Genomic DNA, 14,353 nt, shown 5'->3' with positions numbered 1-14,353 from the left:
ACTTTATTTATCCCTGGATGTTCCTGCTGATATAAATAGCCATCCCTGCGCTGAGCTCCCTGTGGCCACTGAGGTCAGGGCAGGAATTCACAGGGATGCAGCAGCCCCTCAGATCCTGTCTGCTGACTGAGTTTTACGAGGCGCTGCTGGGTCCTGGGGATTTGCAACATCCCAAGCTAAGGGAAGGGCCTTTGGAGCAAGGAATGTGCCTCCAGTGCTGTTAAGGGTTTTTTCCCCCTGGTTGTTGCTCTAAGTGACAGGAGGCAGCTTGGAAAGGTTTTGTTGGCTCTGGAGTAAAACATCTGCTGGGTTCATGGGAGCCCTGTGACCTGCTCCGAGTGTTCTGCTGGGCAGTGCAAACAGCTCCTGCTCTGCAGGGCATCACTGAGCCCTCACAGCACCACCAGCAATGCAGGGCACGAAAGGAGAACCCCCAGATCCTGCTGCAGAGCAGCTCCAAAGTGGCAGCAGCCTCAGCAAGGGGCAGACCCTGGCAGCTCCATCCCTCTCCCCACACTGAGGCTCAAGTGGAGCCTGACCAGCCTGGCTCAGAATGCAGGGATGTCCCAACCCTACATCCTGAGGGATGGAGCCTTTGCTCTGCCTCCTCCAGAGCTGCCACAGCAGCTCAGGCTGCAGGGATGCTCCAGCCCTTCATCCTGTGGGAGGGAAGCTCTGCTCTGGCTCCTCCAGAGCCACCAGCCTGGCACACCCTGCACCTCACCCAGCCTCCTTTGGCCACATCTCCAGCACAGACACACCCCAAAGGGCAGCTCCTGCCCCTGGGCCAGCAGCCAGCAGCACACACCGGGCTCAGGTCTGAGCTCAGAGTGGCTCCAGGTCCCCACATGGCTGGGACAGCCTTCCCTGGCATCTCTGCCTGTGCCTGACCCATCCTCTGCAGCAGGAGCCCACATGGAGCACAGCAGCCATGTGACACTGCAGGGCTCCAGCAAGTACCAGATTCTTTTTCCAAATTAGTGATTTTTTTAAAGCAACAACCGTGGGTGAACAGGCGCTGAGGCAGCGGCAGGTGGGAGCCAAGAGGGGAGGACAACAGGCGTTGGGTCAAGTTCACTCCTGACTCCAGAGACTAAAAAAAGAGTCCAGACAAAAAGCAGGAACTATAATGGCATCAAAACCCCTCCTGTCCTGTGTTCCAGCTCATTAGCCCGGGGAGAGGCTGGGCTGGGGCTTCAAAAGAGCTTAAAGGACTCAGAGCCTGAATCCCATTCAACAGCAACAGGAATCCTGTGCCTAATTTCTGAACTGTCTTTGAGGATCTCGGAGCTAATTTGCACCTTCCAAGCACGTTTAAGCTCAAAGCCACTCATAAAAGGCCAGTGAGCAGGGAGGGGGCTCAGGAAAGTCCCATCTCCAGGTTCATGAGAGAAAACAATGGGCATTGACTGAACCCCAAACCCCAAAACAGCAGCATGCAGTGCCTCTGGGGCAGAGGTGGGGAGCAGCCCCTGGGTTCTGCCCCTCCCAGAGCAGAACCTGCTCCATAACAATTCTAGGCAGCACCCAGGGGTTACAGAGACCCCCATGGGGCTGGGAGCAGCCTGGAGGAGGGGCGCAGCATGGGGAGAAAACCATTCCACACCCAACAATGCTGGTGTGCCCTTGGCCACATCCATGGCAGTTTAACTGTCTAATGGAACATCTCGAAAGATGTGTGTCATTGCCCACCCCAGAATCCTGGGTTGGTGGTCCAAGGTCAGGACTTGGAGCCCAAGCAGGTGGTGGGAGCAGCCCCCCATCATCCACAGCACCAGCCACATTCCTCACATCTGTAGTACATTCTCTTTCTTTTCTTTTCCTTATTTAATTTTCAACTAACGAACTGCTCTCCAGAGCTACTTTATTACTATTGATTCCAGGGGCAAAATCCAATTGATCTTGGTTAAAATGAACCAAGTTTTTAACTCTGGTACTGACAGGCTCTGGTTGGGCAGGAACCTCTCCGAGCTAAGGGCAAAGTGGGCATGTTGAACTGCTGTCCAGCAGCCAGAGACCCCAGGAATTAAACCAGAAACTGCCTGGTAGGGTTCAAGGAGTGGCGCCATGCAGAGGATGGACTGCTGCAGGGGAGGAGGGATCCAGCAGGGATCCTCCCTGGGGACTCACCGTGTTGAAGTTGGGGAAGAGGTTGAGAGGTGATGTCCCGTTGAGCCTGAAGGTCAGAAAGTGCTTGATGTCCAAGGGAGGATGAAGAGGCCGGCCAGGGATGGGCAAGGACGCCAAGAGGGGGCTGCTGTGTCCGGAGGGACCTGGGCAGGCAGAGGGAGAGAGCAGCGTTAGCACCGCTGATCCCTGCTGGCAGCAGTAGGACAGAGCACACCAGCCATGGCACACGGGGACATCTGCCATGGACCACAGAACCCCCTCAGTGAGAGGCCCCAGCCCAGGGTGGCTCTGGGCACCCCTTTTTTCCCGGCTCCAAACCAGCACCCCAGTTTGAAGCTGGATGCTGCCGCCTCTGCATCCGAGCGCAGACACGCGCAGGAGTCCAAAGCCTCAAAAGGTGTCCAAACCTCCCCCAGGGAAGCAGCTCCTCCCCTGGGCTCCCCCACAGCACCAACCAGGGCTCCTCACCACGGCTGGTGAGGTTTTGGCTGCCAGCAGCAGCCACAGGGCTGGGGGCAGAGGCAGAGCTGCTCCCACTCCTGCGGCACAGCCGCCACTCCCCGTCCCCCGCAAGTGAGCCACGCGCTCCAGTGTGGGATTTAAAAATAGCCTGGAGTTATTAATAATGTTCTGTTTCAACAGAAAACACCCGTGGGACAGAGGGAAGGAGGGAAGGGAGGCCAAGCAGAGGTCTGTCTCCAGCCTGCTCCCCATCCCAACATCACAGATGATGAGCACAGGGGAGCATCCTCCAAGTGGCAGAGGGAGTCCTTGCCCAGCTCTGGGAGCGAGGAGGGGGAAAGATAAAAAAACATTAACTAATCAAACACAATAAATAAGAAATGGTTTCAGAGTGCTGTGAGCCAGAGGAGCCCATTCACATCCCACATGGCTTCACACCCCCTCCAACCCACCCACAGCCTCATCCCTTTTCCTGCAGCAAGGACAAGGTGAATGTTCCCTGTTCCTTTGGAGTTTTTTGAGGTTTGGGTTCTTTTCCACCTTAAAGGCATCATGGATCCCTTGACCCAGCACAGCACAACCCCATCCCACCACCTCCCTGGACCTGAGAATACCCTTGTGGGAGGCTGACTGGCCAGCATCCACTCCCACAGCAGAAACACTCTCCACCAGCACAGTGTGAGCCCCTCCAGCCCCCAGCCCCCAATTCCAGCTAGGCAGAATGAGGCCGGCGCTGCTCCTCTCTGCTCCTCACCCTCCCCACGCCAATCCCGGCTGGTGCAGGATCTGAGGCACATCAGAAATTCAAAGTTTGAGAGGTTCCCTGGATTTGAGCAGCCAGAGCTCGTCGCCAGCCCCACGGGCACCAACGACCTCTTTCTGGGCGAGCGCACGCGAGGCTGTGCCACGGCTCTGCCGGAGCCATCCCCCAGCCAGGCCTGGCTCCGGGAGGAATTACGGTTTGCTTCATCAGGCATGCACTGATCGAGTTAATTCCAGAGTCACCCAGGAGGGAAATCTGCGAAACCGCTTAAAAACAAATAAATAACATCACGGCAGCAGCGAGCAGGGCTGGGTGAGGGGTGCATAATTAACCTCGTGAGGCGTGAAACGGCGTTTCTACATCAAATCCTTTGAGACGGATGGGCTGGCGCCAGAGGAGCTGCCCTGGGACCCCCAGCACACACAGCCGGGGCCCCACGAGAGAGCAGCAAAGGCATTTGGGGCTGGATCGTGAGGGGTGAAACTCATCACAGACAGGGTGATTTGCACTGGCCTTAAAAACATAAAATACAGATACACACACACACAAATAAAAATTAAAATAAAAAAGTAAATATAAACACACACACACACACATATATATACATAGATATATATACATATCTATATATAGATATATATACACCTATAATAGACACACACACACATAAATAAAAATTAAAATTAAAATGTAAATATAAATATATAAATAATTATGTTTTTATTATAATTATTAACAATATATGTAGAATTATATAAAATAATAATATATAAAATTATTAGAATTTATAATTGTATATAAATAATTATATAAAAATTATATATAATTTTATATAATTATTTTTAAATAATATTATAAATTATATAACTATAAATATAAATATATACACATTTTTATATTTTTATTTTTTATATATAGCTATAATATATATATTAAATATACATATATATAATATACATGTATAAAAATATACATACAAAAATATCTATATATATCTATATATCTATATCTATATATATATAAAAATATACATATACACACACACACATGTGTGTGTGTGTGTATATATATATATATATATATGTATGTATGTATATGGGAGGAACAAGAGGTGGGTGATCACCTTATCCCCAAAATCAGTGACTACAAGAAGGGATGCTGCAGCTCAGCCAATGCTTGGGCTGAAGGTTTCACTCCCTGGGAGCAGCTCCTACACCGGGCAGGCACAGGACGAGTGCTGAGGGGACACAGACTCCCAGGACTGGACACCACCTGCAGCAGCTGCTGCCCACCAATGGTACTGAGAAGACATGTCAACCTCTTTGGCATGTCCTTGAGCTCAAATTTGTGCATTAAACACATTTCTGGATAAACCAGGCAGTTAGAGAGAGCTCAGAAACCCCTGTGAGACCCTGCAGATGGGCAGGTCGTTTCTCACTTGGCTTTGTCCCTGAAGCAGACAAGACCCTAAGGAGCAGGAAGAGGGCTGAAGCCACCCCATGGGGCACCTGCAGGATGCTCTTGGGGCACCTTTCCAAGGTTACAGGGCTATGGCATTGTGGGTCCTGCTTTACCTTTGCTGCAGGGCAGATTCCAGCAGCAGCTGAGGGCAGTATTTTTAGGTATTAATTAGACACTCAATTAAGGAGATTTGCTTTTGGGCGAGTGGCAGGGTCCCAGGTCTGTATAGAATGACACGACCTTAGGCAAGGTGACAGGCACAGCCAGCAGCAGGTGGGTGAACATGCCCCCACGGTTCAGCTTTTTGTCACAGCCCCTGCTCTGTCTCCCCCTGGCAGAGGAGCCCCCTCCTCCACTGCTGCTCTGGCACTGAGGTCCTCCTGGGACAGAGCATTCCAAGGGGCTGCTGCAAGGAGAGGAGCACAGGAACCACGTGTTCCTGCCATGAGCACCTGCTGCACTTTGGGGGGGCTGTCTCTGTGCCCCCCCAGTCCCACAGGTGCAGTCCAGGCCTGACCAAGAGGTGTCAAAGCCACGATGTCCCTGATGTGGCGCTGCGTGTCCCCTGCTCTGGGCTCAACCAGAGACATTGGAGCCTGCACATTCTCTCCCTGGAGCTCAGCCCAGTTCCTGTCCCACAGATAAATGAATTTTGTAGGGATCCCTCAGAACTGTAAGGAATTTTCAGCCCTACATGTAACCAAACTCTCCCAAACTGTGTCTGGCTGTCCTCTCCAGCCTGTCCCCCACCCCTTCACCCTACACAGCCACCGAACACACACCTGCAGCAGGCTTTGCTCCTGTTCCCTGTGAGGCAGAGCAGAGCAACTGTTGTGCTCTGTCACCTGCCTGTGGGAAGCTCCCAGAGCTGCCTGTGAAGGTGGCAGGGCCAGGGCTGCAGGTTCTCATACCAACAGGAGTCTGCCAAGGACCCATCTCCGCAGACGCCGCTGCCTCAGCGAGCATCTGGCGCAGAGTCTGCCCAGGCCAGATGGAGATGGAGCAGTTTATTCACACAGAGGCTCCCTCCTGCTTGGGAGATGTTCTCAGCAAATTTTGATAGTGTCTCTAAATCCTTACCCAGGGCTTTAAAGGTTTTGTCTCTGGCCAAGCATGTTTCCAGGAGGCTCCTCAATGCCAAAGGCTGATGGACAAAGAACAGCAACCCCCAGTCACAATGCTGGACCACGATGGCAGCACCAGTGCAGCCCCAGCACCTCTGGGATCTGGACCAGTAACAAACAGATTGCACTGCACTGGACTCCCAGAGCAACCAGACCTGGGCTGTGGGGCAGCAGATCTGCTACATCCTCCCATTTCCAGCTTTTGGCAGCCCCAGCAGAGGACCTGGCACTCAGGATTCAACCGAGATAAAGCTTCATGCTGCTGCACTGGGTTTATTGCTGATTAGAATCAGTCTGAAGTGAAGGAAACAGCCCTCCAAGTGAAAACCAGCAAAGCCCAGTCACACTGGAACACACCAGCAGCACCCCAGCCCTGTGGGCAGAGGCGTCTGAGCTCCAGGCTGCTGCAGGCACCAACAGCTCTGCTCACCTCGGGACAGAGAGTAACACTTTAGAGCAGAAACATGAGCTGAACACCTCCAGCTGGCCCCAAAAGCAAGTGTTGAAGGACTTTTTCCCAGACTGCAGGTTGCCAAGAGCTTACGGTGCAAAGGGAACTCAGGGAGGTGAGGACGTTTTGGAAAGAACAAGAATTAGCTATTGATTGTTTTTGGACCCTGCTCATAATTTATTCTGTCCTTGCAAAAAAAAAGAAAAAAAAAAGAAAAAAAAAAGTCCTTTTAGACATCTTTATACTTTAAACTTTAGGAAAATTAAGATAGACCTTTTTAATATAGATATTTATATATGTATATTTATATATATATACACACATACACATATGTACACAATGATGCATTTAAAGTTAATATTTCCTCAGCCAGTACAATACCATTCCCTAAATCTCTTGCTCTTGAAATGATCATGACTTGATGCCACTGCTAAAAATACCCTGTGCTGTGTGCAAGGAGCACCAACACGACACCGCCAGGCATGTTGGGGTCGGCGCAGAGCTCGGAGGATGCGCTGCCTTTTCTGCATTCACTCTCCAGGCTCCAGAATAACAAAAATCCCATATTTTTGCAGAGCATTAAGCAAAAGCTGCTGGGTATCTTTGTGCGAAGGCAACGTGACATTTGAGCTCAAGAGATTTGCCTTCTTCTCCCCAAAACAAAATGATGACAAGCCCTTGGAAAACACTCATCGCAGTTTGGGATCTCGGGTGGCCCCAGGATTCTGAATTCTGGGTGATTCAAACAGAGGTTTGGGGCATGAGGGGGGGCATGGCTTTGCAAAGGATCCTGTTTTCTCTTCCCAGCACAGGTCACCATCCACTGCAGCTGCCCAGCTCCAGCAGTGACCAGTGACGTGGAAAGGCCACGCTGAGCTGGCCCTGGGGTCTCCAAACCAGCCACGCTCACTTCACCTGTGCCATGATGAACCCAGACTCCCTCATGCTCTCGTAGTACTCGATGGCCAAGGCAAAGTTGAACTCGCTGGTGGCTGGCCCGTCGATGGCGATCTTCATGAGGTCAGAGAGCCCCTCGTCCTTGGCGAGGCGCGAGCGGCCGCGCTTCAGCAGCTCCCGGCCCCGGCGGATCTTCTCGGCAAGCACCGAGCCCAGCGGCAAGGCCAGGGCAATAGCTGCCAGGACAGCGAAGTCTGGGAAGAGCTCATGCATCTCAGAGCTGCTGTAGACCAGCTTGACACAGAGATCCTTGAAGGAGAGCTGGCTGAGGCTGAAGACGATGCGCTTGAAGAGGGGAAAGTCGCTCAGAGCCCTCTCGCTCACCACCACCCGCGAGTACACCCGCAGCAGGAAATTCAGCTCGCTGACCCCATAGCTGCCAATGTCCTCCAGAGACTGCGGGTAGCACTTGGGGTTGAAGATGGCAGAGAAGGAGCTGATGGCCTCCAGGACACTGCTGGGGAACTTGTCCAGCAGGTTGCCCCGCACCTTCTCCAGGTAGCTGTCCTTCAGGTGCTCAAAGTGTTTCAGGTGCACCTGGGAGCAGTTGGCCAGCTCAACACCCTTGTAGTAGAGGCGGCTCTCGCCCTCCCGGCCATCCTGTGGGTGCTTGCTCATCTCTCTGAGGAACTCCTGGAGGTTCTGGCCACTGGTGCTCTGCTGGGCCTGCAGAGTGGTGGCTGTGGCTGAGACTATGGGCTTCAAGATGGAGAGGTCAAAATCCTCAATCTGAAAGAAGCGACTGAGCTTCTGGAAGATGGGGAGGACATCCAGGAGGATCTTGGTGAAGGCCACAAACTGGAACTTCTTGAGCTCTTCGCAGAGGCCACGGGCCACGGGTGAGCACTCTGCCTGGTTCTCCAGCAGCAGCACCAGTGTGGGCCACGAGGAGTCAATGGCTTCTACAGCTGGGAAGATAGAAGTCCAGTGGATGGCTTTGGGGCTCCCGAGGTCTATCTCACAGAGGTCCAGGACTCTCCGCAGCTCCTGCAGGCTATCCCCTTCCCCCTGGAAGCTGGAGTAGAGCCTATACACTGCATCCACAGTGGTCTCATACTTCTGGAGGTACTCAATGGTGCTGATGCTCTCGGCCAGCAGCAGGGAGGTGCCGTGGGACAGGCAGTGCACCTCAGTGAGGAGCGGGCAGAGCGAGCTCAGCACCGTCCCCACCCCGCTGAGCCGCTCGGCCACCAGCGAGGCACTGTCAGCACTGAGCCAGGTGAGCTTCATGGTGGGGATGCCAAAGGAGCGCATCACCTCACCCACCTTGCCTGCCACTGTGGAGGCCTCCCCTGCAGGCAGCTCGAAGCTGCCCAGGAAGGTGGTGGAGGTCTGCCCGTTGCAGGGGGAGACAGTGGTGGTGAACACGGCGAGGCTGCGGTGCTCCAGGACGTCCACTGTCTCATCCACCACCAGCCCAATGAACGGCGAGGCTTTGATCCTGTGCCTGTCCTCGTTGTGGAGGACTTTGGCAATGGCTGCCTGGGCCAGTTGAAGGAGGGGTGTAGGGAGGGAGAGAGAAACACAAATGAGATTCAGAGGCAGTGGGAGATGAGCAGCACTTGGCACAGTGTGAGCGGGTGGGCTCCCACCCACAGGCTCCTGCAGCACAAGAGCCCCGAGCCAGGGAAAAGCCCTTACACACAGAGGCTGGAAATCACTTTCTTTTTTCCTAATAAGCTTTCTTCTCCTGCTTGTGTTTGGCAGCTCAAGCGCCATGGGAAGCTGCTGAGAGCTTGGGGGTTCTTGTCCTGAGCTTGAGGTCAGAGCCCCACAGATGCAGCAGGACACAGCATCACTGACCCCTCAAGCCCCCAACATCCCATTCCCAAGCCCCCACCTATGCTGGCAGTGACCCTAGGAACCCACCTGCCCCATTCAACTCCAGCAGTTCTACTTCACTGGCCCAGCAGGGGCAGGAGCAGCAGCAAAATGGCAACATTTTTTTCCATCTTTACTCATTTACTCACACTTCCCCCATTTCAGGCAAACTCCCCCCAGTTTGGAGGGAAAACTTCCTCTGTGTGTGCGAGCGCTGCAAGGATCACCACAGGCTGGGAAACCTAATTAGTGGGTTTAGTCTATCAGTAGCAAAATAAGGCTCTGCAGAGAGCTGAAAAGCCTGGCAAACGGCCAAGACTCACTAAAAATTTAATTTGATTTTAGCAGGCATGAAACGTTCGTAAAATTCAGAAATCCCTCTTAAACTCTCCGGCTACTTGATCTTTCTGATCACTCAGTTTAGGGCAAAAAAAGGCAAAACCCACAGCGCTCGTGTGCTAATTGAACTCCTGAGACAATTAGCATTCATCCTGCAAAGCAGCTTGGGGAGCTCGGTGGGGACAGGCACCATCCCTGCCCTGCCAGGTGCAGTGTCCTGGTTTGAGAGGAAGTGAGTTTTTTGGGATGCTGGCTCCACCCAGCTGCCAACCCCCAAACCCCCCTTACACACCTGCATCTCCCTGACGCTGCCAGGGTGGTAGAACTCGCTGTGCTCCGACGCCAGCAGCGCCTGGCACAGGTTGAACTTCTGCAAGCTCAGCAGGGACGAGCACTTCTCCTCCGGGATCTCCTCCTTGGCCATCCAGTAGACGGTGGTGAGGACGGCCACCTTGGCCGGGTTCACCTCCACCTTGATGAGCGAGCGCAGCTCGGGGTGGCCGTGGATGCGGCTCTCGAAGGCCACCTGCTCGCGGTTGACGGCCAGCGCCTGGCGGTGGGCGCCGGAGGTGACGTGCCGCAGCAGCGCGTGCCGCTGGAAGTTGTCCGTGCCCACGGTGAAAGCGTTCTCCGCTTTACCGTGCTTGTTCTTCACCAGAGCCTGCCGGCACTCCACGCAAAACATGAGCTTCCTCTCATAGTCAAACTCCAGCCAGGTGAATTCTTCTTTCCAGTGCTCGTTGAAATAGCGTTTGCACTTTTTATTGGAATTGGAAGTTTCCCCAGCTGGCTTTTTCCCTGGAGGCACCATGCTGCTGTGGCTGGGAAATCAACTAGGGTTGAAGAGCACGGTGCCTCGAGGAGCAGCGTGCACATTTAATTTAGTAAGAAGGTCTATTACCACTCTCCTGGTCCGACTGGAGATGAAAGACACAAGGGAAATGGGATTAGGGCCCTGCAAACCTCAGCCAGGGCTGGGCTGTGGTGGCACAAGCGACAGTGGCACGGTGACAGAGGTGCTGAGGGCAGGTCAGGCTGTGCAGCAGCCCCAGCACAGCACTAGGGGATCCCATCAAGCACCTCATCAGCACCATCGGAAGCTCTCGGTGTCACTGGTGGGACTGGCACACACACAAATGGTCCCATCAGCACAGGAACATCCACATTCTCCCCCTCAGAGCAGCCTTCCTCACTGTGCTGGCACTGGGAAGGAGAGGAAGGCTCAGCGGGGGCTGAAACACCCAAAAAAAAGCGTTCAGCCCTCGAGGAGCAGCACCCATGGCTGGCAGTGAGTGCCAGGGCCATGGAGCAGAACAAAGGTGACTGGGAGCTTGCTCAGACACACGTGCTGGTGTGCACACGTGTGCTCTCAGTCCTGCCTGCCTTGTCCCTCTTCCAGGGAATGGCCAAAGCCATGGCAGGTCCCATGGCAGCACAGCCATGCTCTGCACACTCAGTGGCATCCCAGTGTCCCTCCCAGGGGGTGACACACCAGATCCACTCCAGGCCAAGCTCCCAAATATCTACTGAGCTAGAGGCTGCAAAGCACTTAGACATGTTACCAAACCAGGATCTGAAGGGTTTAAGCATTCACTTGACCTCCTCCCTACACTTCTGGCCTGCTCAGCCCAAACTCACATTTCTCCATGAACCGGACTGAAAATCCAAACTGAGCCTTGATAAAGGTGTTGGTGAGAGGAGAGGGAAGAACCCAGCGCTGCACGGCGAAGGGGGAGAACCAAAATGCAGAGGGGAAAAAGAAAGAAAGTAGACACTAAGCAGCAAGAAAACTGGGGAATACCATCAGTCCACGTGACTTGCTGAGACACCGATGAGGAACTCAAGGTTTTTCTGAAGAACAAACCCCCAAACCAGAGCCACTGCCACAGTGCTGCGGGAGCAGGGGAGAGAAACCCTCACAATTCAGGAGTTAGAACGACACCACGACTCCAGGAGCTGCTAACATCCATCCCCACAGAGCCAGTGCTCCCCACGGGGTACCCTGGACAATGCTGGCAGATGGCCCTGGAGTGACCTGCACCGCACCCTGGCACAGCGACCCCATCCATCCATCCATCCCTGCATGGCCCCAGGGGGAGCATTCCTGTGCTCTTTCCCTGTCACTGACCCCATTCGCTCCCAAGCCATCTCCACAGCTCCCCCCCAGCACTTGCTCCAGCAGAAGCTGCTGCCTTGGAAAGAAAAGAAAAAAGAGCAGCAATTAGCGTGGGGGATGCAGGAGGCCGGGGCGGGGGTTGGGATGGAGCAGAGCTCCGTGGCACCTCTTCCCACAGCACCCATTCCCGCAGCTCTGGCACCAGCCCAGCACCCCTCGCTGCTGCTGCTGCTGCTGCTGCCCACGGGCAAGAGCAGCACTGCACATCCCGGGGGACTCGGCAGCAGCTCGGCATGGGGGTCACACTCCGGTCCCTCCAGCAGCCTGCTTCTCCCCCCGGCGGGAAGTTTGGGCAGGATGAGGGTTTAGTTGTGAGAGGACAAGCCGCTGTCCCTGGAGCATCAGCCCGGGAGGGTGAGCGGAGCAGCCCCGGCTCCCTGCCCAGCCCTGCGTGCCCACCCCGCTCACCCGCCCCTACATACGTACCATGGAAAAGCTGCCATAAGCTTTGGGGTGGGGGACTTGCAAACTTCCCAGATTTTAAATAGGAAAAAAAAAATTAAAAACCATCTAATTAAAAAAAACCCACACACACACAAAAACAAAACAACGAAACAAAAAAAAAAAACCCCAAACCCAGCCAAGCAACGCAAAAGCCAAAAATAAAACAAAACAAAAACAAAAAAAAAGCAGCGGGGCGTTTGGGAGGCGGCCCCGCAGCCCCCGCGGCCCCGAGCGCGGCGGCTGCGGGAACAAAGGCTGCGGCGGCCGCCCGCGCTCACCGGAGCACGGGAGCAGCCATCTTGCAGCGAGCACCGTCTGCCTCACGGATGCTCCCGGCAGCTCACGGCGGCAGTGGCCACTAGCGGTGACCGGGATGGGGAAGGCCCCGCGGCCGTGGCCGGGCCACGGGGACAGCGGCCGCGGCGGCCCCTGGGGACGGGGAGCCCGCGGAGCCGTGCCCCGTGCCAGCCCCGTGCTCACCTGCCGGGAGCGCTTCCCTCCAGGTGTAGGGAGCGATGGGCATCAGGTGCCCATCAGGGGGATCCTAGCCTGGGTCTCTCTTAGCTGAGAGCTGGGCACATGCAGCAGGGTGAGCGGCAGGAGGGTTTGCAGCCAGCCAGGATGGGTGGTTTGGGGGTTTGGAAGTGTTCTGCATGTTGTGGGCAGAGCAACACCCAGCCGTGGACAGGGAGGTTCGGTGGGATGCAAGTCCAAGCTCTTTAGGGAATGCCACAAGGTGTTCCTGCTTAGCTTCACTCCTGGTCCACAGCTGCAGGGCTGGGGCAGAAACCCAGCCCCTTCCTTGCCCTAGGGCTCGCTAACGAGCAGAGAGGTTCCCTACATCCCAAAAGCTTTCTTTTAGTAATAAATGGTGAAATTTAGAGCCTCTCGACTACTTCCAGAAAGAGGATTTAGTGCCACCTTTGCACACCTTGGATCAGCAGGATGCAAGTCCCAGCTCTTTAGGGAATGCCACACGGTGTTCCTGCATTCCTGCACTCCTTATCCAAAAGCTGCAGGGCTGGGGCTCAAACACAGCCACCACCCCAGGGCTCCCTAACGAGCAGAGGGGTTCCTCACATCCCAAAAGCTTTCTTTTAGTAATAAATGGTGAAATTTAGAGCCTCTCGACTACTTCCAGAAAGAGGGTTTTGTGCCACCCTTGCCCTCCCCAAACAAGGCCCTGAGAACACTGAAATCCCAAGGGGCACCAGTGTCCCCTGGGACCCCTGATGGGAACCTGACTCCTTGTTTCCCAGCTCCCACCCTGTCCCTGGGAGCTGAAGGATGCTCCCACCCAGACTCGTCCCTCTCTCGGTGTGGAATTGGGCCATGAGGAGGGACGTGGAATTTGCCTGGATTAGGAGCTGCATTGTACCTGGCTCCGGCTGGCTCTGCACCAGGGGGGTCTGGTGGCCCCCAGTTAATTCCTCTCTTGAGGCTCCTCCACATATCCCGGGGCAAGAGGCTCTTCCTGCGCTGGGGACATTCTTGCCGAAGTGTCAGCCCAGGGTTAATGAGAGCGGGAGGTGGTGAAACCAGAGCCGGCTCCTGGGGTGAAAACACACCCGATTTATTCTTGTGCTAATGCCGCGAGAAAAGAGGATTGAGCCTTTTTAATGAGTTTTTAGGCAGGGGCCTGCAGCATCCCCTGGTCCCCAGCACCCAGAGCAGGACGACCCCAACTCCAGCTCCTGTGGGGACCCCTCCACGGAGCTCCTGCAGTAAAATCCACGGGACCAGAGGAGAACACGCTTGTTCTGCCTGCCCCGTGCAAGAGGCAAGGCTCAAACCACTGGCCCCTTCTCCCCTGCAAACCCATTCCTGCTGGAAGCCTCAGTTTAACACGAATTTTGGGCAGCATTTGCAGGATGTCCCTGACCCTGCCGAGCCCTCACATAGCTGCCGGATGTCAGACGTCCTTCCTAAAGGAACTGGAGTGGAGATACTCCTGTTTAACCCCACAGAGCAGCAGCAGCAGCCTTGGCTGGAGCCAATTGTTGCTGTTTTTCCCGAGCTGGGTGGGCAGGTGCCCGGAGCACCAGCACATCCATCATCCCCACGGCTCGAGGGTGGCAGCAGCCATGAGCCACAGTTTCCATCTGAGTCCCAGTTTCCACTGGCATCTCACACCTCGGGCAGCCAGAGCAGCTCCCACTGGGATGCTCCAGACACCCCTTCCTGCCCTCCAGCCCCACATCCATGGACGGGTTCCCTGAGGGTTT

General features: G+C 54.7%; 2 protein-coding genes across 14 annotated transcripts in view; both read right to left on the bottom strand.

The window, feature by feature from the left end:
* Window positions 1-14,353, bottom strand: part of ZNF385C (zinc finger protein 385C) — a 63,679-nt gene that overhangs the window by 11,381 nt on the left and 37,945 nt on the right. For all 8 annotated transcript variants that reach the window (XM_059869591.1, XM_059869592.1, XM_059869598.1 and 5 more), the window contains one exon: window positions 2,131-2,273. In XM_059869591.1, the coding sequence (XP_059725574.1) occupies window positions 2,131-2,273 (143 nt within the window). The remainder of the gene's footprint in view (window positions 1-2,130; window positions 2,274-14,353) is intronic.
* On the bottom strand, window positions 6,666-12,425 carry C28H17orf113 (chromosome 28 C17orf113 homolog). Of its 6 annotated transcripts, XM_059869588.1 has the most exons (4): window positions 12,407-12,425; window positions 12,111-12,153; window positions 9,801-10,425; window positions 6,666-8,830 (listed from the first exon to the last, which is right to left on the bottom strand). In XM_059869588.1, the coding sequence occupies exons 3-4, from the start codon at window positions 10,317-10,319 to the stop codon at window positions 7,298-7,300; spliced, it is 2,052 nt and encodes a 683-aa protein (XP_059725571.1). In that variant the 5' UTR covers window positions 10,320-10,425; window positions 12,111-12,153; window positions 12,407-12,425; the 3' UTR covers window positions 6,666-7,297. The 6 variants fall into 6 exon arrangements, with proteins under 6 accessions (XP_059725571.1, XP_059725572.1, XP_059725568.1 ...); XM_059869589.1 differs by lacking the exon at window positions 12,111-12,153 and having other exon boundaries at window positions 12,407-12,423; XM_059869585.1 differs by lacking the exon at window positions 12,407-12,425 and having other exon boundaries at window positions 9,801-10,711; window positions 12,111-12,400.

Source organism: Haemorhous mexicanus, chromosome 28 (assembly GCF_027477595.1).
Source record: "Haemorhous mexicanus isolate bHaeMex1 chromosome 28, bHaeMex1.pri, whole genome shotgun sequence".
In the NCBI taxonomy this organism is placed as follows: Eukaryota; Metazoa; Chordata; class Aves; order Passeriformes; family Fringillidae; genus Haemorhous; species Haemorhous mexicanus.
Note: the sequence above shows the minus strand (reverse complement) of the source record. Positions and strands in the feature narration are given on the sequence as shown.

Excerpts from the sequence above, each read along its gene's own strand:
- C28H17orf113 (XM_059869588.1), bottom strand. The coding sequence starts at position 10,319 with ATGGTGCCTCCAGGGAAAAAGCCAGCTGGGGAAACTTCCAATTCCAAT. Across the intron at positions 8,831-9,800 it reads GCAGCGTCAGGGAGATGCAG|GCAGCCATTGCCAAAGTCCT; the intron begins GTGTGTAAGGGG and ends CAACTGGCCCAG.